Raw genomic sequence first — 26,888 nt, 5'->3', positions numbered from 1 at the left:
GGCAGCCCCCAAACGACCCTGAGAAAAGCCAGAGCGAGAGGGTAGAGACCATCTGCACCTAGAGCCAGGCCTTGGCGCGCGTGTGTCCGGAACCCACCGCCAGGGCCGCGCTGAGGGTCCCCCCGCAGCCCTGAGGCGGTGGACGGCGTCGCTGCCGCTGCAGGACGCGCCTCGTCTGTGCGGGGCCCAGAGCCGTTAGGTCCGAGGCTGCACGTGGGCCCGGGGACCTCTGCCCAAGCCGGCTGAGGGCGGCTGTGGCGGGTCCCCCGTGGCCAACACGAGGCTGAATGCTCGGGGTTCGGTCTCCAGACAGGAAATGCCTTTCTCTGCTCACCTCACTGCTTGTAATCTCTTGGCCACTAGACCTTGAAAAATAGAAAATGTTAGTGTTAGAAAGGTGCCAGTTTCGGCTCAGCCGGGTGAGTCAGCGACTCCGCCTGGGGGTCGGCGGAAACAGTAAGAATGGACAGCACGGAAGGTTCCCAGGGCGTTCGAATTTACGACCCACACAGCCCGTCCATAAAAGGGAAAAAATGTGGACATAAAAGTTACAGACAAGTGCTGCTCAGGCAGCTCAGGGAGTTCTGCATAAATGCCGGGTCGGGGTCCCCGGGTTTCCTGGCCCTTGGTGGTTTGTGCCTCACGGAGGCTTAGGAAGCGGGCTCCGGGCAAAGCGCCAGGGAAGCCGTCCCGCACCTTTGCCAGCTTGGAGTCTGGAGGTCGGATGGTGCAACCTGCACATTGTCTGGTGACGGTTCACACTGTTTTCTGTTTCCTCAAGTGGCACGTATGTCGGTCAGCAGCACCGTGGCCGATGGGCTGCCCGCCGGGCACCAGGCTCTCTGTGAGCAGCGCCGTGGCCGATGGGCTGCCCGCCGGGCGCCGGGCTCTCTGTGAGCAGCGCCGTGGCCGATGGGCTGCCCGCCGGGCGCCGGGCTCTCTGTAAACAGCGCTGGTTCCCCAGTGAAGCCGAGCCCGTAAAAGACCCAGAACAAGCAACAATCTGCTCTGTCTTCACGGACTTTCCAAATGTACCAAAAAGTTTTATTTGAATATTTTTTTAAAGTGATAAAACTATAATGAAGAAAATAACAAAAAGGGAAAAAATCACCCCAAATCCCACTTTAACTCTGTGGTCACACCTTCTCAGTTTCTGAGTGGGATGATCCTTTCCCTCGTCTCACAGAATCTTGTTTGTTTGTTTGCTAATCCCCACCTGAGGCTATTTTCCACTGATTTTTAGATAGAGTGGAGGGGGGGGCAGGGGGGAAAGAAAGAAACATCGATGTGAGAGGGACAATCGATTGGTTGCCCTCCACACGATCCCCACTGGGGCTGGGGATTGAACCTGCAACCCAGGCATGTGCCCTTGATCAGGAATCAAACCCGAGACCCTTTGGTCCGTGGGCCGAACCTCTAATTGCTGAGCCGACCTGGCCAGGGCGGTCACGGGTTCCTGAGCGCATCTGGCCCAGGGCCTGTCCTCGGACGCTCCATGTGTGTGGTGGGGACCCTGTGTGCATGGCCACAGCCGAGGCCCCAGCTGCCTCGTCACAGCCCCCCAGCCCCCCTTAGTGGTTCTGTGCCTCTCCTCACCCCACCTCTGCCCCTGTGTCTGCCCACACCAGTCCTGCAAAGGGCATTATTTGCCTGAGACCATGTGAAATTCAGCTGAAAACTTCCCAGGAACACATCCCAGGAAACGGGTTGGGTTTCTTCTCTAATCACATTAAAAGCCAGGAACAGATTCAAACCACCGGGTTGAAGGCGGCGATGGCTGAAGCCAGCCTGGGTGCAGACATCCTCTCAGCGGGGTGCCAGGCGCTGGCCTGGGACTCGGGGTGGGGCCGCCTGCCCTGCCCGAGGTGCTGCAGGGGAGAGGATAGGAGGCCAGCCTGCGGCCCGGGTCACGTTGCAGAGGAAGCATCTTCATGGGAAAATGAGGCCAACATGAAAATAGAAAGTGCTCGTGTCCTCCAGCACCCTGGGGAGGGCACAGTATGGAGAACGGAAGGGTGGGGGAGGGCTGGACGGGAGCTCGGCCCCTGCCCTGCTGCGATCCCCGTGGGCGTTCGGGGTCCGATCCCCACGGCAGTTCTGTGGGGAGAGACTTTCTGGGCTGAAATTCTAGGGCGCTGTTTCCAAGTGAGGCCCCTGGCCAAGGAGCAGGACAGAGACAGGGGAGAACATGAAGAAACACTGACTTGGCTCTGGGACAGAACAGGGGGCCTCCTGCGTCTGATGCAGGCTGGCCCTCGGAGGGTCCCGCCCCACCCCCTGCCTCAGGAACACAACTGGCTTTCGACCCCTGCGGGGAATTTCGGATAAAGAATCCTCTGCTAAGAGGCCTGACTCACCTCACCCTCCCCACCCACATCCCCTGGGCCTCCCACCCCCCCAGAAGTGAGCCTCCTTCCGTCTCCGGAACACATCTCAAAAGAACCCTCTCCTCCAGGCGTCCAGCCTCGACAGGCCTGGAGCCGCAGCCCCTGATGAGAAGAGCCCCATCTCCATCCAGTGGGTGAGGCCGTCCTGGGCTCCCAGACCCCACAGACCGCGCGGGGAGGGAGGGTGCGGAGCCCAGAGGGGAAGGTGGCCGACAAGAGCCCTTCCAAGGCTGAGCCTCACACTCGACGCATCCAGTGAACAGGGGTGTGGTTCTCTGAACATCTCCGCGACCTGGGGGGACGGGACATTCTGCCCCACCGACCTGCCTGTCTGTTTTCTTAGACGTCCGCCGGTCCCTCCTCCAGGGCCACGTGTGAGCGTCCTTGGACACTGTCCCTAGCGAGCTGGACGATTTTCATTCACATGTCCCTTACATCTCTGCTTCTTCACCTGTGAAGTGGGGCCGATGGTCAGGTCTGCGCCCTAGGTGGTGAGGATGAAGTAAAATTATACCTGTAAGGCTTTGCAAACTCAGAGTTGCCTTGTTTACCCTGGACCGCACGTCCCCTCGGTGGGCAGTCGGGTCCGACCCGTCGTCTTTGTTTTGACTCCAGCCCCCACCAAGGTCCGGACGACTGTGTCACGCGCGTGATCCTGTCCGACAACCTGGTCTTAAATTCCCTGACCCTGGACTGTGAACACCTCATCCCTGCGACGCTAATCCCACCATCCGCACACCCGTGTGCTCCCGTGTGCTCCTGTGTGCTGCGTGTTCTCCGGGGTCCTCGGATCACCCTTCCTCGAGCCCCCCTTTCCTGCGGGCTCCCTTCCTTCCCCCTCGGTCTAAATCTCAGCCTCCAGGGTCTCCTTCATCCCTCTGCCCAGCGTCTGAGGTCCACAGACCCCTGCACCCTCCCTGTCGGTCCACCTGGACCGTGCCTTCCCTCCACGAGGGGGCCGCTGAGCGTCCCTGAAGGACGCTGCACACCTGTGTCCCTGCTGCCGCCAGAAACGTGTGGACTGGGCTGGGGCACCCCCTGCCCGCTCAGCTCCCTCACGGCCTCACTCACACCTCCCTGTACCTCGTCACGTTGCCAGCACCGACTCCGGTGCCCGGGACACCTCCTTCTCCATGACTGACGCCGAAGAAACAAGTGGGGGACTGGATCCCCAATAGGTCTTGGAAGATGAAACGAAACGACATAAAAAGCAAAGGGAAAGGACGAGGGAGAGGACAGGTGTGAGAAGTGTGCCCTCTGATCACGGCCGTGCCGTCACGTGGTGTCACGGAGCACGTTAGTGTTCCCATCACATTCACCTGCTGCGGCCCGGACCTCCCACGGGACAGGTGTGGAGGCGGCTGGCCCTCGGCAATTCGGGCTGGGTCAACGCCCTTGTGAGGAGAGACACCAGAGACCTCCCCGCTCTCGGGGCAGGTCCCAGGGAAGAGGTGGCCAGAGGACAGCCCCCCCAGGACGTGCCGGCCGGCACTTTGGTCTGGACGTCCCAGCCCCCAAGACAGTGAGGAAGACTGTTCACGGCTCAGGTCGCCAGTCGAGTGTTTACGCTGTAGCCGAATGGGCAAGACGTTAACGAGCCCCAGTTCATTTAGTCTGTGGGGGCTTCAGAGAGTGAATCTGCTGGTTGAGAAGGGAGATTATTTGCAGACAAACAGAACTATGGGCCAGCTGTCTTGAAAAAAGTGTTTTTAAAAAAGTTCTAGTTTCCATCGTTAATGAAATTCCTGCATCTGTTGTGTGGATGCGTCCCCCTGGGGACCCCAGGAATGTCCAGGTCCTCCAGGGACTCCAGCAGTCTCATTTCCCATAAACTCACGTCGCCCAAAGCAGAGCTAATTAAGTCCCCCGATGAGAAAGGGAGATGTCACTGTGCAACTCCGTCTGTCTAAATACACAGAACCGGACTCGGCCAGAGGCCTTGATCTCTGCTTTATTAAAATAGCTTTACTCTAGTGCACTGCTGGTGGGAATGCAGACTGGTGTAGCCACTATGGAAAACACTATGGCGTTACCTCAAAAAGTTAAAAATTGAACTGCCATTTGACTCAGAAATCCCACTTCTAGGAATATACCCTAAGAAGCCTGAAACACCAATCAGAAAGAATACATATACCCCCATGTTCATAGCAGCACTATTCACAATAGCTAAGATCTGGAAACAGCCCAAGTGTCCATCAGTAGATGAGTGGATAAGAAAGCTGTGGTACATACACACAGTGGAGTACTATGCAGCTTTAAAAAAGAGAGATCTCTTATCCTTTGAGGACTGACAAGCCTCAGAGGAGGGGGGATTGAGGGGGGGGGAGAAAAACCACAGAACTTACATGCATGTATGCGTGACCAATGGACATGGACAACAAAGCTGGGGATGGGGTGGGGGAATGGGGAGGAGGGTGTCAATGGGGGAAAAAGGAGAAACATCTGTAACAAAAACAAATTAATAAAAAAAAATAGCTTTATTGAAGTAAAATTTGGCTACTATAAAACTCCCGCCATGAGCACACACTTCAACCACCCTGAGGGAGCGTATCGAGCTTCGCAGCCGTCCCCACGGAACGAGCTTTTGAACTTGGTCACTGCCCCGCCGGCCCCCAACAAGCCTGCATCCCATCCCTGTGAGCTGGCTTTTTCTGGCCATTTACAGAAATGGAGCCACAGGCAAGTCTGTGTATGTGGCTTCTTGCACTCAGGTGCTGGGGAACCCACCCCACAGCCTGTGCCCCTGGCTTGTCTCCCCTGAGGGCTGCGTGGTCTCCCCGTGTGGACACCCCTCCCTGGTTGCTCTGCTGGACAGACACCTGGTGGGTCCCAGCCCTGGTACCGGGGACACTCTGCGGACCCTTCCCTACGAGCCAGTGAGGCGGCCGGGCCACAGGGAGAACGGGTTTAACTTGTTCGAGTAACTGCCAAACCCTCCAAGTCGGCCACACACTGTTCCCAGCAGCCGCTCCTTCACCTTCGCGGTCTGTCCTTCCCTGAACCCTCGCCAAGGGGATGTGCTGCTCACTGATTCCAGAGAGGGGAGGAGGGGAGACATTCACTGGTCGCCCCCCGCATGCACCCCGACCGGGCTCAAATCTGCAACCTGGGTATGTGCCTCGACCGGGAATCGAGCTCGTGACCCTTCGGTGCATCCGAAGACCTTGAATCTTTCTGTGAGACAAAAAAATGTCTTTCTCTTGATCACACTGCTGTTTGCTAGGCAACGTTCCTCCTCAAGCAGGCCGCCTTCTCACAGAAGTGGGCAGAGCGGAGAAAGGAACAAGGGGCGGCTCCGCACGCGGGCGCCGAGCACCAGGAGCAGGTGAGCGAGGGCGTTCCCAGCTGTGTCAGGGGAACAGGCGTGTTCCCACGAACAGTCCCCTGGAGACAATGTAACGACCAAGGCAATGCTGTCTCCTTTCGTCTCAGCCAGTGGTGAGGTGCGTCTCCAAGGCGGGTTTTGCTTGGCAGTGGTCGGCAGACTCTGCCAGAGTCCGTAGTGAGGCCCGTCCTCGGTGCTCTGAGCGGACCCTGCCTTTTCTCCGCGACCCAGTGACACAGTTCAGCTTGGCCCCGTGGCAGCCATCCACGCCTGCCATGCGGGGTTCCGTTTCTAAGGAGAGTAAGATGAACCACACGTACTGACCAGGCTGCACTCAGAGGGCATCAGTAATAGAAACGTAAGGGAATCAGGGCCACTTAGACCCAGGGGTGGGGCCCTGTGCGGCCCTCTGGCTGTTCACAGGACCCTGCTCACAAGGCTTCTGGTCCATGAAGTCCTCACCCCAAAACATCAGACTGTGACCTCATGTGCAAATACGGTCTTTATGGGGACCTTGGGGCGGCCCTCACCCACTGGGACTGCTGCCCTTGTGGGTTGGGGATCTGGACAGATACACAGGGAGAAGCCACATGGAGGTGGAGCAGAGACAGGGACCCACAGACCACCAGCAACCCCCTGAAGCCGGGGAGAGGCCGGGGACAGATTCACAGCCTCAGAAGGAACCAACCTGCCGACACTTTGCTTCCTGTCTCTGAGCTCAAAGTGGAAACGTAACAGGCGTGAGATGAAGTACCCTCACCACCCCATCAGTGGTTTTCAGATGAAGAGTTCATTGCCACTCAGGGCAGGAATGATCTCGTAGCCCGACATGCTGTGGTTTGTTCCTAAGAACTAAGATCACAATGACGTCGCTATGACCGTTTGTTTTCCATGTAGAGCAAACGGTCGCTTTCTTAGGAAAATCGATGCTCAGAGGGAGGAAACGTGGTGAACGTGTCCCGTCTCAGTTAACAGGAAAAACCTTCCGAGGAGCCAGGTCAATGAGCAGCTAAGGCTGTGAAACTTCCCAAGACAAAGAAAGAAACACAGAGAGCCCAGGACTTGAGTCTTTCTCTCTGCAGTGAGTGATCCTGGGTCCCAGGGAAGTTGGGTCCGGGAGAGATCCTGGAAGCTGCCATTGTGGAGAAAGAGGGTTAGGTGAGAGGAGAGGGTGCCTACGCAGGGCATCCCTGCAGGCCCAGAATGCCCTGGAGACTGCCAGCCCACCCACACGCCCAGGGGGACCCAAGGAACAGCACAGAGGAGCTCAGGAGTTAGTTCAAAGATCGAATAGCTAAAGCCCACCCAGAGGATCTGCTTAACCTCCACGGGTCTCTTCTCACAGGTATCGTGTGTGCATGGTGGGGAGCTGGTAGAGGCCAGGAGGCATCTAGGGACGATCCTCGCTGGGAGGACCCAGGGGCGCAACCGTGGTTCTTATATGAAAAGCAGGGACCTGACGCTGCTGTTCGGGCTCAAGCCCAGGCAGTGCAGTGAGCAGCTAACAGAGCTTCTACCCTGTTTACTGGGGCTCACATTTTGGTCTCTTGGTTTCCTTATACCTGACTATAAGCATTGTCTCAGTTTTCTTAAGGAAAACTTAAATTTATCATCTGAAAAATGGGAACGGAGACTATATTTTGCTGTGAGAATGAAATATTTTTTCCCTTATTTGTAGAGAGGGAGAGGGAGAGACAGAGAAACATCGATGAGAGAGAACATCGATTGGCTACTTCCTGCACGCTCCCCACTGGGAACTGGCCCACAACCTGGGCATGTGCCCTGACTGGGAATCAAACCGACGACCTCTTGGTGCAGGGTCGATGTTCAACCACGGAGCCACACCGGCTGGGCTTGCTATGAGATTCAAATGCAGTGTTCCATGGAGAGGACTCTGTGTGTGGGAGCTTTCCTTGTTATTATTAAGCACCATATGCAAACAGTATAGAAATCTCATCGTAATGGGTTATGCCAGGAACAATATTCAGGGACCAATTTTGAATTTATATGGTCAACCTGTTCACTAGGTTGGGTCTGCTTTAAAAAAATGGGGAATGAAAATGGACAGGTTTTTAAAAAAATACAAAAACGCTAAGGATTAAGTTAGGTAATGTTACTTGGTACTTACGTAGCAATGTTTTGAGAAAACGCTCATCTCCTTTTTGAGAGAAAACAGGATTCAGAGGCATGAAAAGGTGAGAACTTAGGATTTCCTTCTACGGTTCTCATTGGACTTACCTACTGTAACAGAAACCACTACCTAGAGCAGCTTGTTCCCCGAGTTCTCTGACTTGTGACAGTCGTCACTAGTTCTGTTTTAACCCCCCCCAGACTTATGTGATAAATGACTAATTTTAACATTCATGTGCACTAATACTAATATTTTCCTGAGAATCTCATTAACGCCCTTGGGATAACTGGAAACACCACAGTGTTGAAATACCCAGAGCACACAAATTGTATTTTAAAAATGTCAACTGGACAAATATATGAATATTTTATCACTATCCAACTTATTAGGGTTAACTCCCAAGACTCACTCTGCTGGTTATGTTAAAATCATGTAACTAGATGTGGAAGTTTGGGGAGGGGATACTAGCAGGGTTGGAGTCTAATACCCAAGTTTTGCTTCCTTGGAGCTGGTCACAGCTCATCCCAAATTAGTTTAGCGAGGACATGCATTTTGTGGTTTCTAACTCAAGATTCCTGGGAGTCCTTCACAGAGACGCTGTGTGATGCTTGCCTCCCTGGCCCAGAGCGCGGACGAGCAGTGCAGCTGGGACAGGTGAGCAGCGCGGCTGGGACAGGTGAGCCGTGCGGCTGGGACAGGTGAGCCGTGCGGCTGGGACAGGTGAGCAGCGTGGCTGGGACAGGTGAGCAGCGTGGCTGGGACAGGTGAGCAGCGCGGCTGGGGCAGGTGAGCCGCGCGGCTGGGGCAGGTGAGCCGCGCGGCTGGGGCAGGTGAGCCGCGCGGCTGGGGCAGGTGAGCGGGCAGGTGAGCGGCGCGGCTGGGACAGGTGAGCGGCGCGGCTGGGGCAGGTGAGCGGCGCGGCTGGGGCAGGTGAGCGGCGCGGCTGGGGCAGGTGAGCCGCGCGGCTGGGGCAGGTGAGCGGGCAGGTGAGCGGCGCGGCTGGGGCAGGTGAGCGGCGCGGCTGGGGCAGGTGAGCGGCGCGGCTGGGGCAGGTGAGCGGCGCGGCTGGGACAGGTGAGCGGCGCGGCTGGGACAGGTGAGCGGTGCAGCGGCGACAGGCGGTCGGACCCCGCGCCCCCCTCCCGGAGCCCCGACTCCAGCCCTGCTCTCAAACCAGTGACCTGGAATCTAACGTCCCGGGAACAGCGCTCGGCGCCTCCCGCCTCGTCCCGCCGTGTGAGCGAACGGCGCCCCCCGGCGCACAGGCCGCGCTCCCAGCCCCGCCGCCGCAGCACGGCTGTCACAGCGCCGGCCGCGCCAAGGCCCCGCGAGAACGGTCGGGCCCGGCCCGCCACTCACTCCCCAGCGACGCGGACAGGCCGGGAAGGGCCGCCCGACGCCTGGGCGAGAACAGCTCCGCACCGGGAGTCCGGCCGCGAGGCGCCATCGTCCCCGCCCCCGACAGGACCCCGCCCCTAGACACGGCCCCGCCCCCGACCCCGCCCCGCCGGGCCCGCCGCATCCCACTTCCGGCGGAGTGCAGCTCCGACCAGACACCCGCTCCGCGAGAAAGGTTCCGCCCCGAGCCCGCGCCGCCCGCGCAGCTCCTGTCTTTTGAGCCCCACCGGCTTCCGGCGCGACCGTTACCGGAAGCGGGCGGAAGGGGCGGGGCTTCGGGGCAGGCGGCTGGTTTAAAATGCGACAACGGTCGGCGTAGGGAGCGCGGCTTTTCCCGGGTCCGCTCCGTGGCGGTGAGCGCGGGTGGGGTGAGCGCGGGTGGGGTGAGCGCGGGTGGGCGTGGGCGGGGCGGGGCGGGGCGCGCCGCGTTGCCGGCAGGTGCGGGCGCAGGTGCGGGGCGCAGGTGCTCCGGAGTCGCCGAGGGGGCGCCGCTCCGGGGGCTGAGCGCGGGCCTCCCTCTCCGCGCCCCGCGAGGCCCACGTCAGCGGTGTCGCCCGCGTCCTGGGGTCGCGAACGCGCAAGGCCCGGGTGCCCGGGTTGACGTCCGCCAGGCGGCCCGAGGGGCCCCCGGCCAGTGACCACAGCGGGGCCGCCCGCGCCTCCTGCGCCTTCGGTTTGGGGAAAGCGGCGCCGGGACCGCGGCCCCCGGGCTCGTCCTCCCCGCGGCCCCCGGGCTCGTCCTCCCCGCGGCCCCCGGGCTCGTCCTCCCCGCGGCCCCCGGGCTCGTCCTCCCCGCGGCCCCCGGGCTCGTCCTCCCCGCGGCCCCCGGGCTCGTCCTCCCCGCGGCCCCCGGGCTCGTCCTCCCCGCGGCGTCGGCTTTGCCCGAGGCCCAGAGGGGCCGGCGGCGGGGTTCGGAGCAGAAGGTTGCGTGGCGGCGCTGTGCGTGGGGTGTCGGGGTGTTGGGGTGTTTGCTGGGCGTGCGTGCGGGGGCCTGGCAGCGGGGGTGCGGGGCGGGACCACGACCGCAGCCTCTCCCACCCGCAGGCTTCTTGCAGAAAAGTGCTTCTCTGCGGTTCCATGGCCGCGGCTTCTGTCTCCTTGCCCGAGGGTGTCTGTCTGTTTATCCCCGAATAACGGGGGGGGGGGGCGGGGGGGGCAGAAACGTGGAGGGGCAGAGCCGCACCCAGACAGGCTGGGGCCAGCCGCCGACCCAGTGGTCACCGCTGAGCCGAACAGGCCAGGGCGGCCGAGCCATTTTATCAGCTGTGTTTGCGTCTCGACCCGGGTGAAAATGGACTCGGTTCTGCTGAAACACGAACAGTGGGAGGTGGAGAGGGTCTGGGAAGAACGCTGAGCGCTGGGACAGTCGGTGGTAGGACAGGTCGGCGCCTGAGGTTCAGATGAACCGGTTCGTCCTCGGGGCCCAGGGAAGGAGCCAGGGCTGTCTGCCGGGCACCTGTCTGCCGGGCACCGGTCTGCCGGGCACCGGTCTGCCAGGGCACCTGCCTGCCGGGGCACCTGTCTGCCGGGGCACCTGCCTGCGGGGCATCTGTCTGCGGGGCACCTGTCTGCCGGGCACCGGTCTGCCAGGGCACCTGCCTGCCGGGGCACCTGTCTGCCGGGGCACCTGCCTGCGGGGCATCTGTCTGCCGGGCACCTGTCGGCCGGGCAGTGCGCCGGTGTGGGGAGGAGACCAGAGCGTGGGGCACTCACACTGGCCACGTGTGGTGGTCGGGTCCGTTTCAGCTGTATTTTAAGACACGGACAGAATAGTTTTACAGGAGAGTGAGCAGAATGGTCCAGTCCCTAAGAGTGTGGGGTAAGGAGTGGCTGTGCTTAGGAGGGGGAGCAGGGACAGGATTGGGGAGCAGGGGCAGGAGAGGGGGAGCAGGGACAGGATGGGGGAGCAGGGACAGGAGAGGGGGAGCAGGGGCAGGAGAGGGGTGCACAGGTTCTCTGCAGGGGTGGCAATGCAGGACTGGCAGTTAAGGGACAGCGCACAGGTTTCTCTGCAGTCTGAGGAAGTTTCCTAACTACTGGACCGCACTGAGGAGGGGGCAGTCGTCCCCAGTGAGTGAACTCTGGGTTCTTTGCAGGTGGAGCCAAACTGGGGGTCATTTCTCAGTCGTCTCTGAGAAGGGCTCCCCGTACTTATCAGATTCACTCAATCCCAGTGTTCTGACAAACTTTAGAAGCCTAAGGAAACAGTTCCAGAATTGTGGGTCATTTCCGTCTGATACGGAGCCGTACGGAGCCGGGCCCAGCTGGCCCTGGGATCATGTGCTCCCCGGGGAGCAGGTCTGCAGGTGCTGAGACAGGCGCCACTGTCGAGTGGCTGTGTTGCTGCTGCTGCTCTGGGAGGGGGGAGGAAATGGGAAGGTCCTGCTGGCTGGGCACTCGCAGTGCAGCACCCGAGTTGGGACAACAGTCACAGCACAGGTGGCAGGTTGTGACAGGTCAGTGCCAGGCTCCAGCGGGATTTCTAATCTCGGCATCGCCGAGTCATTCTGTGCACTGTGGGGTGTTCAGCAGCACGGGGGCCTCTACCCACTGGGTTCCAGGAGCAGCCTACCCGTCCCGACACCAGAAACGTCCCCATATGCTGCCAGATCCCCTGGGGGGCCAACTGTGGGAACCAGTGCTTGAGGGGACCCGGGCTCTGGTCACCATCTGAGGACATTAGGGGAAGTGGTTTGCTGTTGTTTTCTCCTAGTCGTCACCGTGGTGGTTGCATTTCTGTCGGTCGCAGGTCCCCCTGCAGGGCCCCTCCCTCCCCGCTTGCACTCAGCCCTTCCCGGCATCTCTGTCCATCCAGGAGCAGGGAGGTCGAGGTGGTGTCCTCCGCCCAGCGTTACTGGGTGTACAGTGATTGTGCTGACAGTGTCGACTACGTATCTCCTTTGAGGATTAATTCTCAGGATCCATGTTGTTAATCCGTGTACCCCACCCCTGAATTTAAAGAAGAAAAGTATGTTTTTTTCATCTGTTCAATCATACGAAAGACAGCAGCGTGAGGGTATTGGAACAGAATGATTGTGGGAGCTGCAGATCGGCTACGTGAGACTGAGTCCCCCTCCCGGCTGTGGTGACTGCGGACCCCACGCCGGTCACCTCGGCCCCTGATTGTCCCTGTGTCGATCGGCTTCCAGGCAGTGAGAGCCGCTGTCCCGCCCTGTTTCTGATCTGTTTTCTTCCCTCAGACCAGCCGGAGACCTTCCGAGATGGAGACCTTGTCGTTCCCCAGATACAGCGTGGCTGAGATTGTGACTCATGTTCGAAACAAAATCTTAACCGGGGCTGACGGTAAAAACCTCTCCAAGAACGACCTTTACCCCAACCCAAAGGTGAGCGGGCTGTGCGGCAGGTGGCTGATGGCAGGGAGAGCGGACTGGACGCAGGTCCCGCGTCTGGGGCAGGGCCGCACACGCAGTGGTTCCTGTGGGCCAGTCGCTTCAGCCCAGAGGCTCGCCCGCGTGTCGCTTAAGAGTACCATGAAGTTTCTGTGTGGGACACCGCTCCCTTCCCCTCGGAATTCAGTTCTTCAGCATCGTCCTTTTCTTCAGGGAGCAGCTTCTCGAGCAGACACGCTCCAGCGCATGGGATTCCTGTAGCCGGAGCAGGGCCCGAGGGCCCTTTGCGGGCATGTGGGAGGGCACTCCGCACGGTTCACGCCCGATGCGCTGGGGACAGCCCTTGGGAGCTCGCGGTTCTTGCATTATGTCCCCGGGGTCGATGTGTTTGGACACATGTTGCTCTTAATCTTTTTACTTTATTTAATTTTTTTTTTATCCTCACCCAAGGACACTTTTGCATTCATCTTCAGATAGAGCGGGAGGGAGAGAGGGAAGAAGAGAGAGAGAGAAACACTGATCTGAGAGAGACACACGGAGTGGTCACCACCCACATGACCCTAACTAGGGCTGGGGACAAACTGCAACTGAGGTACATGCCCCCAGCGGGAACTGAACCCGGGACTCTCTGGTCCACGGGCCGAGGTTCTAACCGCTGAGCCAAGCTGGCCAGGGCCCAGACATTGCTCTTTTGTACAGTAGTTATTGAATGCAAACGGACCAGTTTCTGTGACACAGAACCCCAGCCGCCTGGAGTTTGCTGGGCTGGAAGAGAGAGCACAGGAGACCCTGGTGGGGTGGTGTGGAGCTCACCTTCCTGATCGCCGTGCCCTTCCCCCCTCCCAGGAAAGGGAGGCTCCTGGGGTGGATGGGCCTGTGTGTGGGTGGGACGGGCCCTGCAGGCCAGCGTCTGGGAACCGCTCGTCTGGAAGAGGAAGCTTGAAAAATCCTGCCCCCCATTACGTCTATACTCCTGCTCACAGTGTTCCCTTAAGTCCAACGTCTGAGGTTGCACAGGGGGTGCCTTTTACCCCTCCCCCCCCAGAGAATGGTTTTACCACCTGTTTGGAAAGACTGGCCCTCCCCTCCCTAGTGTGGGTGGGTTGCTTGGGTTGGGTTTGGCTGGTGTTGCTCGAGTCCTGTCTAGGAGCTCATATAACCGATCTGATTGACCTTCATTACTTACGAGCAAGTGATGAGCACATCAGGTGTTTTCAGATCGGGGAAAGTTAGAGCTCTTTGGAGGGGAGGGGAGACATTCGTCTTGCGTGTGGGCTCTGCGGTGAGGGGGGCGGTGCCGGTGCCAACAGGCCCTTTCCTCCTGCAGCCCGAGGTCCTGCACACCATCTACCTGAGGGCCTTGCAGATTGTGTACGGCACACGCCTGGAGCACTTCTACATGGTGAGTCGCCGCGCGCTCGGGCTCAGGACAGGGCGCCCTCCACCCTGTAGAGAGCTGTGTGCACGCCGCTCGGACGGGACCAGGCGTGGCGGTGGCTTATGTTGACAGCTGTGCAAGACAAGCCGCGGTGAGACCGTGGCACAGATCACCGGTGTGGGCAGGTGCTCACATCTCAGGCTGGCGGTTCTCAGGACGGACCCCGAGCTGGGGCAGGAGTCCACACTGAGATGGAGTCAGGCAGCTGAGCCTCTAGCACGTGAGGAGTTCCTAGGGGAAGTTAGGTTTCTCCTGGGAGCGTCATCCGAGGTGCCCATGTCCCAGCGTCCCTGCACGTGGTTCGAGTCCCAGGCTTTCTCGCTGAGGCCTTGCCTCTGTCCTGGGTTCTGCGGTTGAGAGCATGCGTGGAGGCCAGCGCAGTCTGTGCCGCTGGTCAGAGACGGGGACCAGTGCGTGTCCTTCTGCGTTCGGAACCGTCCTTGGACACTGCCGAGGACCTAGGGTCAGTGGTCCTGGCGACAGCGCTTGGTCTGTGCCAGGGTCTGGACTGCTCGCCGTGTCTTCCGGGAGCAGCTGGTGTGATTTGATCTTACTCTGGTTGAGGTTTCTCGAAGGGGAAGGTTTTTCTTGCTCCATCAGGAAAGCGTAACGCGGGTTGTCTGATTTTCCACTTAGATGCCAGTGAACTCGGACGTCATGTATCCACATCTGATGGAAGGCTTCTTACCCGTCAGCAACCTCTTTATTCATCTGTGAGTGGAGTGTTGCGTTTGCTCAGTCTGACCCTGTCCCGTCACGTTAAGCTTTCACAGTGATGTGAGGTTCTTTGGAAAGAATTTCTGCCCCTTCCTCCGCACTCCATCCCATGTACACTCAAAATCACAGGCTTTCCGCAGGCGTAGCTGACCGCCTCCACCCGGGACACTGCCCGTGGCCGTTCCCAGGTGTGAACACGAACTGCTGGAGGCCGTTGTGTTCTCAGAGCCCAGTGTCTCCCAGAGGGCGCCTTGTGAACTGGGGTCTTTTGCTGCACCTGAGCACGACACCCCTGAACTGTGCAGGGCGATCTCGGGGCTGCGGGGTCGCGCCCTCGCGTGGCCTCTGACGGGCTCTCTGCCGTGGGGGTTAGGGTTAGGGTTAGGGTCCAGAATCCTGGACCACGCTGTGCCTGCCCTCTGGCTCTGTGTGCGCACCGCTCAGTGCTTTCTCCACGCCCCCAGGAACTCGTTCCTGCCCATCTGCCGCGTGAATGACTTCGAGACGGCCGACATCCTGTACCCGAGTGAGTGAGGGCCCCGGGCCGGGACTCCTACGTCCCAGCGCTGATGTTGCCCTCGCAGAGCCGCAGGAAGCTCAGCAGTTCTCAGCGCCTTGCGTTCGAGAGACGTTCTGTGTGTGTGAGAACATGAGTCAAGTGACACGCAGCCGTGCTGCATCGCGGGCTCAGTCCTGCCGTGTGTGAACCGTGTGAATGTGCACGTGCTTCTACCAGGAACCAAATGTTTCAGCAAAGACGGGAACGGTGCAACATTGTAGCAGAAGGTGGAAGTGTCCCAACTTCTGAGCCCTGGCTTGGTCCACCCACATAGCCACTCTTGTCCTGCTCAGCTCTCCTCTGCTCTGTTTACTAACGTGCAACTTACACAGCGTGAACGTTCAATTTTAAGTGCAGAGTGGAAGTCTTAAGTGTGTGTATATATACGTGTATATATGTACGTGAAATAAATCCTGGGCTGCTGGCTGCCTGTCCATCCAGGGCTCCTGAGGACGCTCGCTGGTTCCCTTTCCCTTTGCCTTCGCTGCATGTAAGTCGACAGGCGCGTCCACACGAGCGCGTTCACGGCTCTGTACCACTTTAACTGTAGAGCGCGAGGGATGTCCTCGCTCACCTGGACCTGAGCAGTTCTTCCCTCACACTTCCGTTTCTCCCTGACCACTGAGTCGCATTTTTTAAGATTTTGTTGATCATTGATTTTTTTTCCCCTCAGTTTTAATTTCATTTTCCATGTTGTTTTTTGTACTTATAGTTATTCTTTTTCATGCTCACTTGGTTTTGCTCTTTCTCCCCCTAGTTTTAAGGTAGAAGCTGAGGCTCTTTGCGATGCATCTTCTTTTCTGATGTAGGTGTCACTGCTGTGACTCTCCCTTCAGCTGTACCCACAGCCTGAGGAGAGGTTTCCTCGTGTGTGCGTGTGTGCGTGTGTCAGTGAAAGACAGTTCTCGCCCGTATGCTAGGGCAGACGTGTGCTCTTGGGCAGTTAAAACGGGGCACAGCTATGCTGCCCTGTGGGGTGGGCGGCTCCGTGCCACGCTGTCCCGGGGCAGTCAGGGCCTTGCTTTCTGTTTCAGAAGCCAAGCGGACCAGTCGGTTTTTGAGTGGCATCATCAACTTCATCCACTTTCGGGACGCCTGTCGTGAGACGTACATGGAGTATCTCTGGCAGCATGTAAGACTCAGTGCAGCCCGGCAGCATCATTACAAACTATCGTCCGTCTAAACGGTGGTCGAGGTGACTGCCGTACAGCCAAGTGCATTGTCTTTACATGACGGTGCAGGTTCTAGTTACTGAAAGCATCTCAGAGCAAGGTTTTCTTTGCTGTTTGTGACATTAGGGAGAGGCTGGGCTTCTCTTCCTTTGTCAGGAAGTGAGGGGGGAGGGTCGCGGTAGGTCCCCGTGTTCAGCAGTGTCCTTTAAGTCACGAGGCTTGAGATTCCTGTTTGCTCCACGGGACGGCCTAGGGGTGTGTGTCTACCTGCTGCCCAGCAGCTCACTGACGGTGCACCCGCCAGCAGCTCGGAGGACGTGGGAGGCTGTGGGTCATCTGTGATTCGTCCTGTCCATCCTCAGCTCTGGGCACACTCAGGACAGCACCAGAGCTGGACATGGAGCCGCAGATCAGCACAGACGTCCTCACATAGGCCCCACGCCTGTGCCTGTCTGTGTGCGCAAATGTGACTTGGCTGCCTGATGTCTCATCTCTAAGGCACAGCCTCTGTCATTTCTATGGAGCCTCTGTGACGCTTCCTGCCGTCACCCAGGGGGTGGGGGGATGTCACTGTGCTCAGTGCTGGAGCGAGCTGCACTGGGGTCCTGTGCTCATGTCCTGACTCTTCACGGCCCCTGTGCACTTAGTCCCAGAACTGTCAGTCACGGTGTCCTTCGTGACACTGAGGTGAGCACAGAGCCGAGGACGGGGCACAGGAGCCCGGCCCCTCCTCAGGTGCGGGGGCTGGCGGGACGGGGGAGCCGCGGGGTGAGTGCCCATGGTGAGCTGGCAGCCCTGAAGCCTGGCGCCAGCTGGGAGAACACTAGGGTGACCTCAGAAACCTCTTTGTAGAAATCCTCTGTGGACAAGCTGCAGCAGCTCAATGCGGCCCACCAGGAGGCGCTGATGAAGCTGGAGAAACTGGAGTAAGTAGCAGACCCACAGCTAAAACACGGGCTTCGCGGGCCAAGTGGCCGTCAGTGGGGCAGGCGGGGCAGCCCGGCCAGCACGGCCAGCACGGCCGGTCTCAGCTCCTTTGCTGTCAGCGGGGCGGCCGGGCCATCGAGTCCGGTCTCAGCTCCTTTGCTGTCAGCGGGGCGGCCGGGCCATCGAGTCCGGTCTCAGCTCCTTTGCTGTCAGTGGGGCGGCCGGGCCATTGAGTCCGGTCTCAGCTCCTTTGCTGTCAGCGGGGCGGCCGGGCCGGGGCGGCCGGTCTCAGCTTTGCTGTCTGGGGCTCACCATCCCTTTTCTCACCCTTGGGGCAGACGCGTCTCTTCCTCCTCTCTCCCTGTCAGCACATGAGCTGGTGTGTGCAGAGTGGAGCCTCGCTCTGTAGGGCTGGACACTCCTCGGACCAGGCCCTTCTGCCAGCGTGTCCCTTGCTGCGGGCCGGGTGTCGGGCCCGGGACAGGAAGAGCCACTCGAGCGGGGACGCCTCGGCCTACGTTTTCTGACTGGGAACCGAGGGACTTTTACTCCTGCTGGTGTCCGAGTGCGTCTGCCGCAGGGCAGCGAGCTGGCGGCCCCGCGCACCAGCCACGCTGGGACAGGCTGGGCGGGCAGCAGAGCGTTCTTCCCGGTCACGAGCGGTGACGTCCCTCACGTGAAGGCACCGCAGACTGTGACGGGCGAGGGCGGGAGGTGGGCCGAGGTGAACACGTTTTTGACCGCTCATGAGCTAACTCGTGTTCTCCTGCCCAAACGCTGCGGACCGCGCATGAGCCAACGGGTGTGCACTTGCACCAGCTGTTTCGGGTTTTGAGGCTCAGGGTAATGTAGGGTTATCGTGTTTGTGACTCTTCGCCCTGAGGGTCGAAGTTTGAAAAGAGCACACGTTCTGTGTCCTGAAGTAGCTGGGGAAGGGGCATCTGCTGGTTCAAATGAGTGGGCTCAGAACCTAATGTGCAGTTTGCCCGAAAACGTGCGGCCCTGGCGTGTCTCAGGTTTCTATGCGGCGCGTGTGTTGAGAGCGGGTTCGCGGGGGTGCACGCCAGTGGCCAAGGAGAATGCTCAGTGCTCACCTCGCTGGCCGGCGGGGCTGGAAAGGAAGGAGCCACTCTGGGCCGCATTTCAGGGACTGAGGGCCGTCCTGTGGAGGAGACGGGGAGGTGTGACTCGGAGACGAGGGCCAGGGCCAGGCGGCTGCGGGCAGGGAGGGGACCCGCCTGTCTCCTCGGGCAGTCCCCACGGAGCCCTGACGTGGGAGCCGAGGGAGCCCTCTGCGAGGTGGTCAGTAGGAGCCAGGACGGCACGGGGCTCCTCTCCGAAGTCCTCGAGGGCAGAGGCTTCCGGAAGGTCAGTGCCCTAACCTTGGCTTCTGTGCTCAGCTCCGTCCCAGCCGAGGAGCAGGCCGAGTTCAAGCAGCTCTCCGACGAGATCCAGGAGCTGCAGCAGCTGCTGAATCAGGACTTCCGGCAGAAGACGGTGCGTGCTGGGGGCCCTGACGCCCGGGGGTGTGCTGGGGGAGGGGCGGGGCACATGCAGTGACCACGGGGAGGCTGCGCCGCGTGGGCTCTCCTGAGGGACAGACCCTCCGCCAGGCCGCGGGGCTGTGGCGCCAGAGTTAGACGCCGTCCTGGAGACGAACTCCTCAGGGTTTCCCGTGTGTCGTCCTGCGGCCCTGACTGCATTGGCCCTGGACACGCGCAGACCCTCCCCTGCTCCCGGCCCGGCGTTTCTGGGGTTTCTGGGGAACGTGGGTGCTCAGCATGTCACGTGCCTGGGCGTCCTGTCGTCAGGACGACACAGCAGGAGTTCTGTCTGGGCCCCAGGCTGTCAGACGGGAGCAGCTCAGTGGGGGCTGTCAGTTCCCTGGCCAGGGTGGGGCTCGTGGACGGGGGCGGGGCTCGTGGGCGGGGGTGGGGCTCGTGGGCAGTCGGGTCCCTTGGTTTCCCGAGAAGGCACCGGCGCTGTGTCGGAATCTGCTTTGAGTCCTTACAGACCAACTGTGCTTTCCTTAGACGTCGCTGCAGGACAGAAACGCCCAGAAGAAGGCGGACATCTTGGAGAAAACCAAGCGTTTGGTGAGCACCTTTTCACGCGGCAGCACGGGGAGGGTGCCGAGGGTGTGTAACTGGGCGGGTACAGCCCGCTGTCCCCGTGCTCCCCTTGAACGGAGCTGCCGGAGCTCTCAACCTCCTCGGTGCTGCCGCCCTGCCTGGTCCTGGGAGGACCGAGGCTACTGGTCACGCCCACGCCGCCCTGTCGGGGGAGACCCTGAAGTGCGGAAGGGCGGTGTGGCCGTACAGTCTGTCCTGGTGCTGGGCAGGGTTCCTGGGGACTCCGGACCCCGTGGTGCCGGAGGCAGGGCGACCATGTCCCAGCACGGGGCGGTGTGACCAGCTGGCAGGGTGCCCGGGGCCTGGGGGGTGACACTGGATGGCAGCCTGAGGGACAGTCTGGAGGCCACCGACGAGCTCGGCCTCGAGGCCGGGAGCCGTGCTCAGCGAGCGGGCCGGACCTGTTCTCCCCACCGCACCAGCAGCACCGGTTCTGTGCTCCCCACAGAATGAGCTGAAACTGTCCGTGGTCTCTTTGAAAGAAGCACAAGAGAGTTTGAAAACAAAGATTGTGGATTCTCCAGAGAAGTTAAAGAATTATAAAGAAAAAATGAAAGACACAGTCCAGAAGCTTAAAAATTCCAGGGTGAGTGTCCGTTTTCAGGGGTCTGTTCCCCAGCAGTTCGTGTTCCCCTGAAGGGTAGTTTCTGGGCTCCAGGCCCCTGCCCTCCTCCAGTGCGTCTCCGGCAGTGCTCGTGTGGGGCTCAGGGTGGAGACGTGGTGTTTCACGACAGCTGTTCATGCGACGCGTTGGAGGCTTTGCTCTGGGTGACCTTCAGGGGACTTGGTGCTTTATCTCAAGGTGATTGAAGGGCGTTGAGCAGTTTATAACCAATTCTGTAGCAACAAATCTATAGAAAGTGTGGGGTCGGCGTGTGGGGCCCGGAGTAGAGGAGACTCTGCCTCCTGCTGTTTGGCTGTGAGCGTAGACTCCACGAAGTAAAGCCAGTTGGTGCGGCTCCGTGGTTGAGCGTCTGCCCTGCAGCAAGAGGTGGCTGGTTCGATTCCCAGTCAGGGCACATGCCCAGGCTGTGGGCCTGATCCCCAGGGGGGCATGCAGGAGGCGGCCAGTCGATGTTCTCTCAGCGATGTTTCTATCTCTCCCCCTCTCTCAAAATTAATAAAGAAAAAAATTTAAAAATAAAAAGTACCACAAAGAGAAACAGAAGATAGTTTTGGGTGCTTGGAAGTAATGTAATGAGGGGCGTCTGCTCTGGTCGTGTGGAAATCAGGCTGAGGGGGCGGAGGGGAAGGTGAGCTGACCCCCAGTAAGCGGGGTCCCAGGGAAGGTGCACACGGGGAGCACCGAGGGGGACGAGGGGCAGTGCACAGACGCTCTGCGGTCGTGGGAGCACGGCGTGCCCGGGACCAAAGCATGATGCCCACGGAGGGACGTGGCCTCGGACGGTGGGAAACCGGCAGCGGCTGAGGGTTCCAGGCGCTGGATTCGATCTTGCGAGCACACCCGTGACTGCCTGTCACTGCGGGGCAGGGGGTCGGTCGGACAGTGGGAGTGGGCGGACACTTTAGCAGCTTTTATGAGGTGAATGTTGTAAACTGTTACTTGAAGGACACTTCTGGCTCATCTCGAGTTGTTGTTCAGATCGTCCCTGTTAGAGGCCGTCACTCAGGAGCAGGGCCACGAGGACACGAACGGCCGGAGAGGCGGGTGTCCGAGGGAGGAGCGGGCTCTCCTGGCCTGGCTGGCGGCCCACCAGCAGCAGAGGGTGTCGGCTGTGCCTGCGCCATTTACCGGATACATTTTAACTGGACTAGACATTTAATTGAAAAATTTAGCAAATTTAGAAGTTTTGGGAGAACACTTGAATAATCTTGGTCTGCCGTGGACTTGAACGCAGTGCGCCCTGGGACATGCTGCCACGTGCGGGCGGGGCCTGTCCGCACAGCGGTGCTGACGCGTGGCGTGCGAGAGACAGCGGGCCCCGCCCAGGGAGGACATCAGCTCCCTGACACGAGCCCGCTGGTTGACAGGGGGCCGGGGGGAAGAGCCTCTGCTGTTAGGGGGTTGTGGCCACGGTGTTCCTTTCTGATGTTAGAATAGGAATTAATCTTTTTTTTAAAATGAGCTCGATTAGTTGGGTTTTTTTTAATCCTTGCCCAAAGACATTTTTGCATTTATCTTCAGATAGAGCGGGAGGGAGAGAGGGAGGAAGAGAGAGAAACATCGATGCGAGACAGACACATTGACTGGTTGCCACCCACGTGACCCCAGCAGGGGCCAGGGACGAACTGCAACTGAGGTGCGTGCCCTTGGTGGGAACCGAACCCAGGACTGGGTCCGATGCTCTAACCGCTGAGCACACCGGCCAGGGCGGGAGCAGTCAGTGTCAAAGGGGCTGAGATCCATTCGGTGGCGCAGTCAGCCGGGAGCCATTGCAGCAGTTGGCGTGTTCGTGGACAGAGTCTCTCCAGACCCTACGAATAACCTCGGGAGGTGCTGCAGTGAGTGGGTCTGTGGGACGAGGCAGCTTTCTGTCCACGCTCCCTGAGCTGGGGACGCCTGAGGGCCTGTGCTCAGCCTCCGCCTCCCGGCCCTGTTCCTGCCGGACCCCGGCTGCCAGCCCCGCAGCGTGGTGCTGGGCGCTCAGACTGGGCTCCTTCGCTTCCGCAGCAAGAAGTGATGGAGAAGTACGAGGTGTACCGCGACTCGGTGGACGGCCTGCCCTCCTGCCAGCTGGAGGTGCAGTTGTACCAGAAGAAGATACAGGACCTGGCCCAGAACAGGGAGACGCTGGCCGGGGTGTTGAAGGAGGTGGGCTCCGTCCCCGCGGGACTCGCTCTGCTCTTTGTCGCTGTACCTAAAGCAAGGGCCCTGCTGGGTCAGGTGTGGCGGCCTGTGCGGGGCCTGTCGGCACCTCTGATGAAGTGGGTGATGACGCACGTCGCTGACGTTGGTGTTTGTTCCCCGCTACAAACCCCCTTTCCTGCCCTCGGGGGTTTGAAGAACTAGGGCAGGTCCCTGCTTCTGGCTGGTCCCACACCCACCTCTGCTCCCGTCAAGCCTCTTGGGTGTGCCGCTCTTCTCGGCCCCCTGCTGTCCCCCGTCCTGCCTGCAGACCCTCGGCGGGGCGGGAGCAGCTCTAGCTCTTTCCGTCTCCCTGCAGCTCTTCCAGGAAGTAGCCGTTCACTGTCTGTGCACCTGCTTGGGCTCACTGACGGTCCTTGTCGTGGCAGAACCTGCGCCTGGAGGACCAGATCGAGAGCGGAGAGTCGGAGCTGAAGAAGCTGAAGGCCGAGGAGAACTCCATGCGGAGGCTGCTGAACGCGAAGAAGGAGAAGCTCGCCACGGTGCAGTTCCGCATCAACCAGAAGCACGAGGGCGTCGAGCAGCACAAGCGCGCGGTGATCGAGTGCGGAGCTGGGGCGGGCGGGCGGGCGGCTGGGTCCAGAGGGGCGGTCCCCCTTGAGGTGGCCGAGCAGACGGGCCGAGCAGACGGGCCACCTTGGGTCTTGTGATGCTGTGTCAGGCTTAGAGATGCTGCTGGCCGTGGCTTCTCCGGGTCACCCGTCTGTAACTGGGTCATTCTCAGGGCTGGGCTCCCACGTCAGCCAGCTGTCCCCGTGGCCGGGCAGTGCTGTGGCTCCGTTCAGAGGAGGGCCGCACTAAGTTCGCATTTCTAGCATCGGCCGTGGGCTGGGCTTTCCCTGGTGGGGTCTCCCATCCATCAGAACGTGTTTTTAGAATAGTTGAGGTCCAGGTACGTCTGAGATGTCACTGCTGAGCCTCTCACAGGTGCGTCAGGGATCGTGGCAGAGCCCTGGCTCACGTCCCACCCGGCAGGGCTGTGACCTCAGACCCAGGTGGCTCGTGGGCGCCTGTCACAGGCGCAGCTGCACTGGGGTCTCAACCCATCCGCTGTGGCCCTTGAGAGGCTGAGGTGTGTCCTGTACACGTGGTCACTTTAGACTCGAAGTCAGGTAAATGTTTGCCTTTTAGATGTCGAAGAAGAACTGTAACTTGGCCGTTTCTATTTTCTTTAGAGATTGCAATAAAGTTCAAGAAAAAAGAGGTGCTGTCTACGAGCGAATAACCACAATTAACCAGGAAATCCAGAAGGTTAGGTTTGCCATCCAGCAGCTGAAGGACACCACGGAGCGGGAGAGACGCAAGTCCCAGGTGAGTGTCCGTGGGGGTCGGCTTCACGAGGTCGAACGTAAGTTCCATCACCCTCATTCCGAAGAGTTCATCAGTTCTCGAGAGGTTGACCCTCCTATGACCTTTTAGAATCCCACTTTTTCTTGCGTCAAGGTTTGAGAGTTTTAAGAAAAACAATAAAAGATCAAAGTGGCCCTGGGCGAGGGTGAGACGGACGGTGTGTGGTCTGGAGTCCATTCTGCTTCCACCTCCGCACGCGGTCGGGCTGTGACCCCATCCTGGCTGGAAGGGCTGCCTGACCGGGTGATCAGGATGACTCCCCCAGGCACTGGTGTGTCTGAGCCTGAGACTCACAGTTGGTCTGTCTGCCTGGCCCTCAGGGACGCCCAGGTGTGTGCCTGGCACTTGCATGGGGAGCGTCGAAGTAAACGTGTCCTTGACCATAAAGTAAGTTCTTAGTGTCTTGGAATCCAGGCCCTGCAACAGGCCCGAGCTGGTGGTTTCCAGGGAGCAGACGCCCTGGTGGTCTGTCTGGCCTGCAGAGCGGAGTTAAGAGTAGACACGCGTGTGACATGGGCTGCAGGATAGTTGTTGATACGTGGGACTCAGCCTGGGAATTGTTGTATCTCGTTTTTAGGTCGGGTTGTTGCATGGACTCATCTCTCTTGTTTTCCACTCAGGAAATATTTCTGAGCCTGAAGGGGGCCCTGGAGAAGTACCAGGAAGGCGTCGGGAGGGCGGCGGAGGAGGGCCGAGCCGAGCTGCAGGGCAAGGCCGCCGAGCTGAAGCGGAGGATGTCCGCCCTGCCCACCTGACCGACCCCTGGCGAGTCTGAGCAGCGTGAGCAGCTTACTGTGCTCCGTACCTAAAGTCAGAGTTAATGGAAGCATCAGAAGTACTAAAGTTTGGCTCAGTCATTTTTGTATCCTCATGGGCTGTTATTTGTAGGGTAATGCATTCAATGTGGACTTCTGCTAACTTGTCATAGAGCTGCGCACCTGGCCATGGCTGGGTCCCGCCCCTTCCTCTCGGCAGGGCACAGAGGTCGGCTGTGTTTCTCTGCACCCATAACGAACAATCAGGAGATGTTAAGAAAATCCCATTAACAGTTGTATCAAAAAGCATAAAATTCCTAGGAATGAATTGAACCAAAGAGGTGAAAGACTTGTACTCTGAAAACTAAGATGTTGAAGAAGAGCTGAGCAAGATGCCCATTAAAACACCAGTGGCATTTTCTGAACAGCTGTTCTCAAGTGTATGGAGCCACAGAGGACCCCAAATACCCAAAGAAATTTTAAGAACAAAGTGGGAGGTAGCAGCTCCGTGGTACCAAACTACATTACAAAGCTGCAATAGTCAAAACAGTGTGGCATGAAACCGATCACAGGAATAAGTCCTTGCTTGTGGGGCGTCTCCAGCCAGGGGGAGAACACACAGTGGGGTCAAGGCAGTCCAGAAAGTGGTGCTGGGAAACTGGATCACTTGCTTGTAGCAATAAAAAAAGATCTTCTTGTCGCAAAATCTTTGGATATGTCTTCTCAAGCAGTTTAACACTGGAAACTGTTTTTTGCCATCCTGCCCACAAAGGTCCACTGTGGGTGGTCTTCACGTCTCCTCCCCACGGGGCTCTCTGAAAGCGTTCCCTGCAGCCCCGTCCTGCTGAGTTGTGAGTTTTTGTCCACTATATCCATTAATCCCCAAACGGCATGTGCTAGATCTCGAGGTCCTGGAAGGCAGACTTGTCACTTGTGACTGACAGCCTTGGACTCGTGGGGTCCGATGATACTTTCTGGTTTAGACATTTGACTTGTGATGGGAAGGCTCCCCCTCAGACGGTGGGGCCGGCAGTGGACCCCAGGACCGACCAGCCCCACCTGCCTCTGTCAGCCGGCGGCATTGCTTCTGCACTGTGCCCGGCTGCTGTGCGCCACGGCAGGGCTCTGTGCTGGGACAGCCACCATCGCCACAGGGAGACTGTCCCCCCGGCCCAGCCCCGAGCATGCTGGCCTCCTGCCCTCGCAGGTGAGGCTGAGTGAAGGGGAAGCTGCTGCCATGTGTCTGTGGCTTTAAAAGAAGCAGCAGCCTCGTCCCCTCTGGCTTGGTTCGCACCACCTGGGTGTTGTAGCTCCTCCCCTCGTTCCGTCCTGAAGGACTAACAGATTGTAGGATGCCTGAAACAATCTAATGGTTCAATGTAGGCCCCACCCCATGCGGTCGGTCCCCAGATGATGTCATCCTGTCCCCCACCCCTGCAGAAATGGTCTTTCACGAGAATTTCCACCAACGTGGCCCTCCAGAGTCCTCAGCTCCGTAAGAACAGGTGTCTTTGAAGTCCGTCCCCCCAGGCCCTCAAGCAGTGCCCGCGCATGGAGGGCACAGCTGACCAGCTGGTGGTGTTTCAGTGCCAGCTTCACCTGGGCACGCGTAGTACTGGGGGAGGTGAAGGGACAGGGGAAGCGGCGAGGAAGGGTGGTCCCCAAGGCACGTGCTCGTTGACCCTCTGGCTGCCGAGGCCCATGTCCCGCGGGCCACCTGGACGCCTTGCCGTGTCCCCTGCTGCTCAGCTCCCGGAGGAGAGACCCGCAGACCTCCCTGCTCAGGGATAATGAGACTGGAGAGAAAAGATCTTTTTCATCTTTTTAACAAAAAAAACTAGTCAGAGCCAAGCAGTTCTACAAATATTATTCATGTCAGTCACCGGAAGAAAGGGGCCTTCTGCATGAAGTGGGACGGGACACAGGCGGCATTGTCTGCGCATCAGAGAAATTAATCTCCACGCAGTGTGAGAGCCGCACTCGGAGAGCCGAGAGTCAGGACAGCCCAGCTGAGAATAATTTTCTAGCCAGTTAATTTAATTGCATAAATCATCCCTTTGTTAGCAATAAAGAGATATAATTAAAACGAGATTGCCGCTTGCGTCTATTCTCTGGGAACTAAAGGAATTGATTTTGGGCAAAGCCTTCATCCAAATACCAGATCTGCAAATTGCATTTACCTTTTTTAGAAAAGCGGAATTATTTTGCCGTAATATCGTGGTGGGTTTAATTAATTATAGATCTGCCATATGATCTTAAGGAAATAATGGATTTAACGTCCTCAGGACAGAAGTTTGCAGTCACGAGCGTGTCCCCGTGGTCGTGGGTGTGCAGCAGGTCAGGAGTTGAGCGGGCAGCTGCGGGGGGTGCTAACCGGGGCTCGGGGCTCGGGGTTCGGGTCGCGGCCCTTGTTGGAAATA

At 59.1% G+C, this 26,888-nt stretch overlaps 2 protein-coding genes across 4 annotated transcripts; one reads left to right on the top strand and one right to left on the bottom strand.

Moving 5' to 3' along the window:
• The first annotated feature begins 9,508 nt into the window (after positions 1 to 9,508).
• NUF2 (NUF2 component of NDC80 kinetochore complex) lies at positions 9,509 to 25,164 on the top strand. 3 transcript variants are annotated; one of them, XM_036273461.1, is made up of 14 exons: positions 9,509 to 9,594; positions 12,442 to 12,585; positions 13,919 to 13,993; positions 14,666 to 14,742; positions 15,211 to 15,272; positions 16,340 to 16,437; positions 17,330 to 17,403; positions 18,805 to 18,901; positions 19,438 to 19,500; positions 19,985 to 20,122; positions 22,169 to 22,309; positions 22,732 to 22,907; positions 23,539 to 23,674; positions 24,334 to 25,164. In XM_036273461.1, exons 2-14 carry the CDS (start codon positions 12,463 to 12,465, stop codon positions 24,466 to 24,468), a joined length of 1,395 nt encoding a protein of 464 aa, XP_036129354.1. In that variant the 5' UTR covers positions 9,509 to 9,594; positions 12,442 to 12,462; the 3' UTR covers positions 24,469 to 25,164. The 3 variants fall into 3 exon arrangements, with proteins under 3 accessions (XP_036129354.1, XP_036129355.1, XP_036129356.1); XM_036273462.1 differs by lacking the exon at positions 22,169 to 22,309; XM_036273463.1 differs by lacking the exon at positions 24,334 to 25,164 and having other exon boundaries at positions 22,662 to 22,907; positions 23,539 to 23,655.
• Positions 9,535 to 10,320, bottom strand: LOC118637017 (translation initiation factor IF-2-like). Its single transcript, XM_036272014.1, has one exon. It carries the CDS (start codon positions 10,318 to 10,320, stop codon positions 9,535 to 9,537), a length of 786 nt encoding a protein of 261 aa, XP_036127907.1.
• Positions 25,165 to 26,888: the final 1,724 nt, after the last annotated feature.

Source organism: Molossus molossus, unplaced genomic scaffold (assembly GCF_014108415.1).
Source record: "Molossus molossus isolate mMolMol1 unplaced genomic scaffold, mMolMol1.p scaffold_m16_p_20, whole genome shotgun sequence".
In the NCBI taxonomy this organism is placed as follows: Eukaryota; Metazoa; Chordata; class Mammalia; order Chiroptera; family Molossidae; genus Molossus; species Molossus molossus.
The sequence above is the reverse complement of the archived record's forward strand: the minus strand, read 5'-3'. Positions and strand labels throughout refer to the sequence as shown.

Excerpts from the sequence above, each read along its gene's own strand:
- NUF2 (XM_036273461.1), top strand. The coding sequence starts at position 12,463 with ATGGAGACCTTGTCGTTCCCCAGATACAGCGTGGCTGAGATTGTGACT. Across the intron at positions 17,404-18,804 it reads ATGAAGCTGGAGAAACTGGA|CTCCGTCCCAGCCGAGGAGC; the intron begins GTAAGTAGCAGA and ends TTCTGTGCTCAG. Across the intron at positions 18,902-19,437 it reads AGGACTTCCGGCAGAAGACG|ACGTCGCTGCAGGACAGAAA; the intron begins GTGCGTGCTGGG and ends TGCTTTCCTTAG.
- LOC118637017 (XM_036272014.1), bottom strand. The coding sequence starts at position 10,320 with ATGGAACCGCAGAGAAGCACTTTTCTGCAAGAAGCCTGCGGGTGGGAG.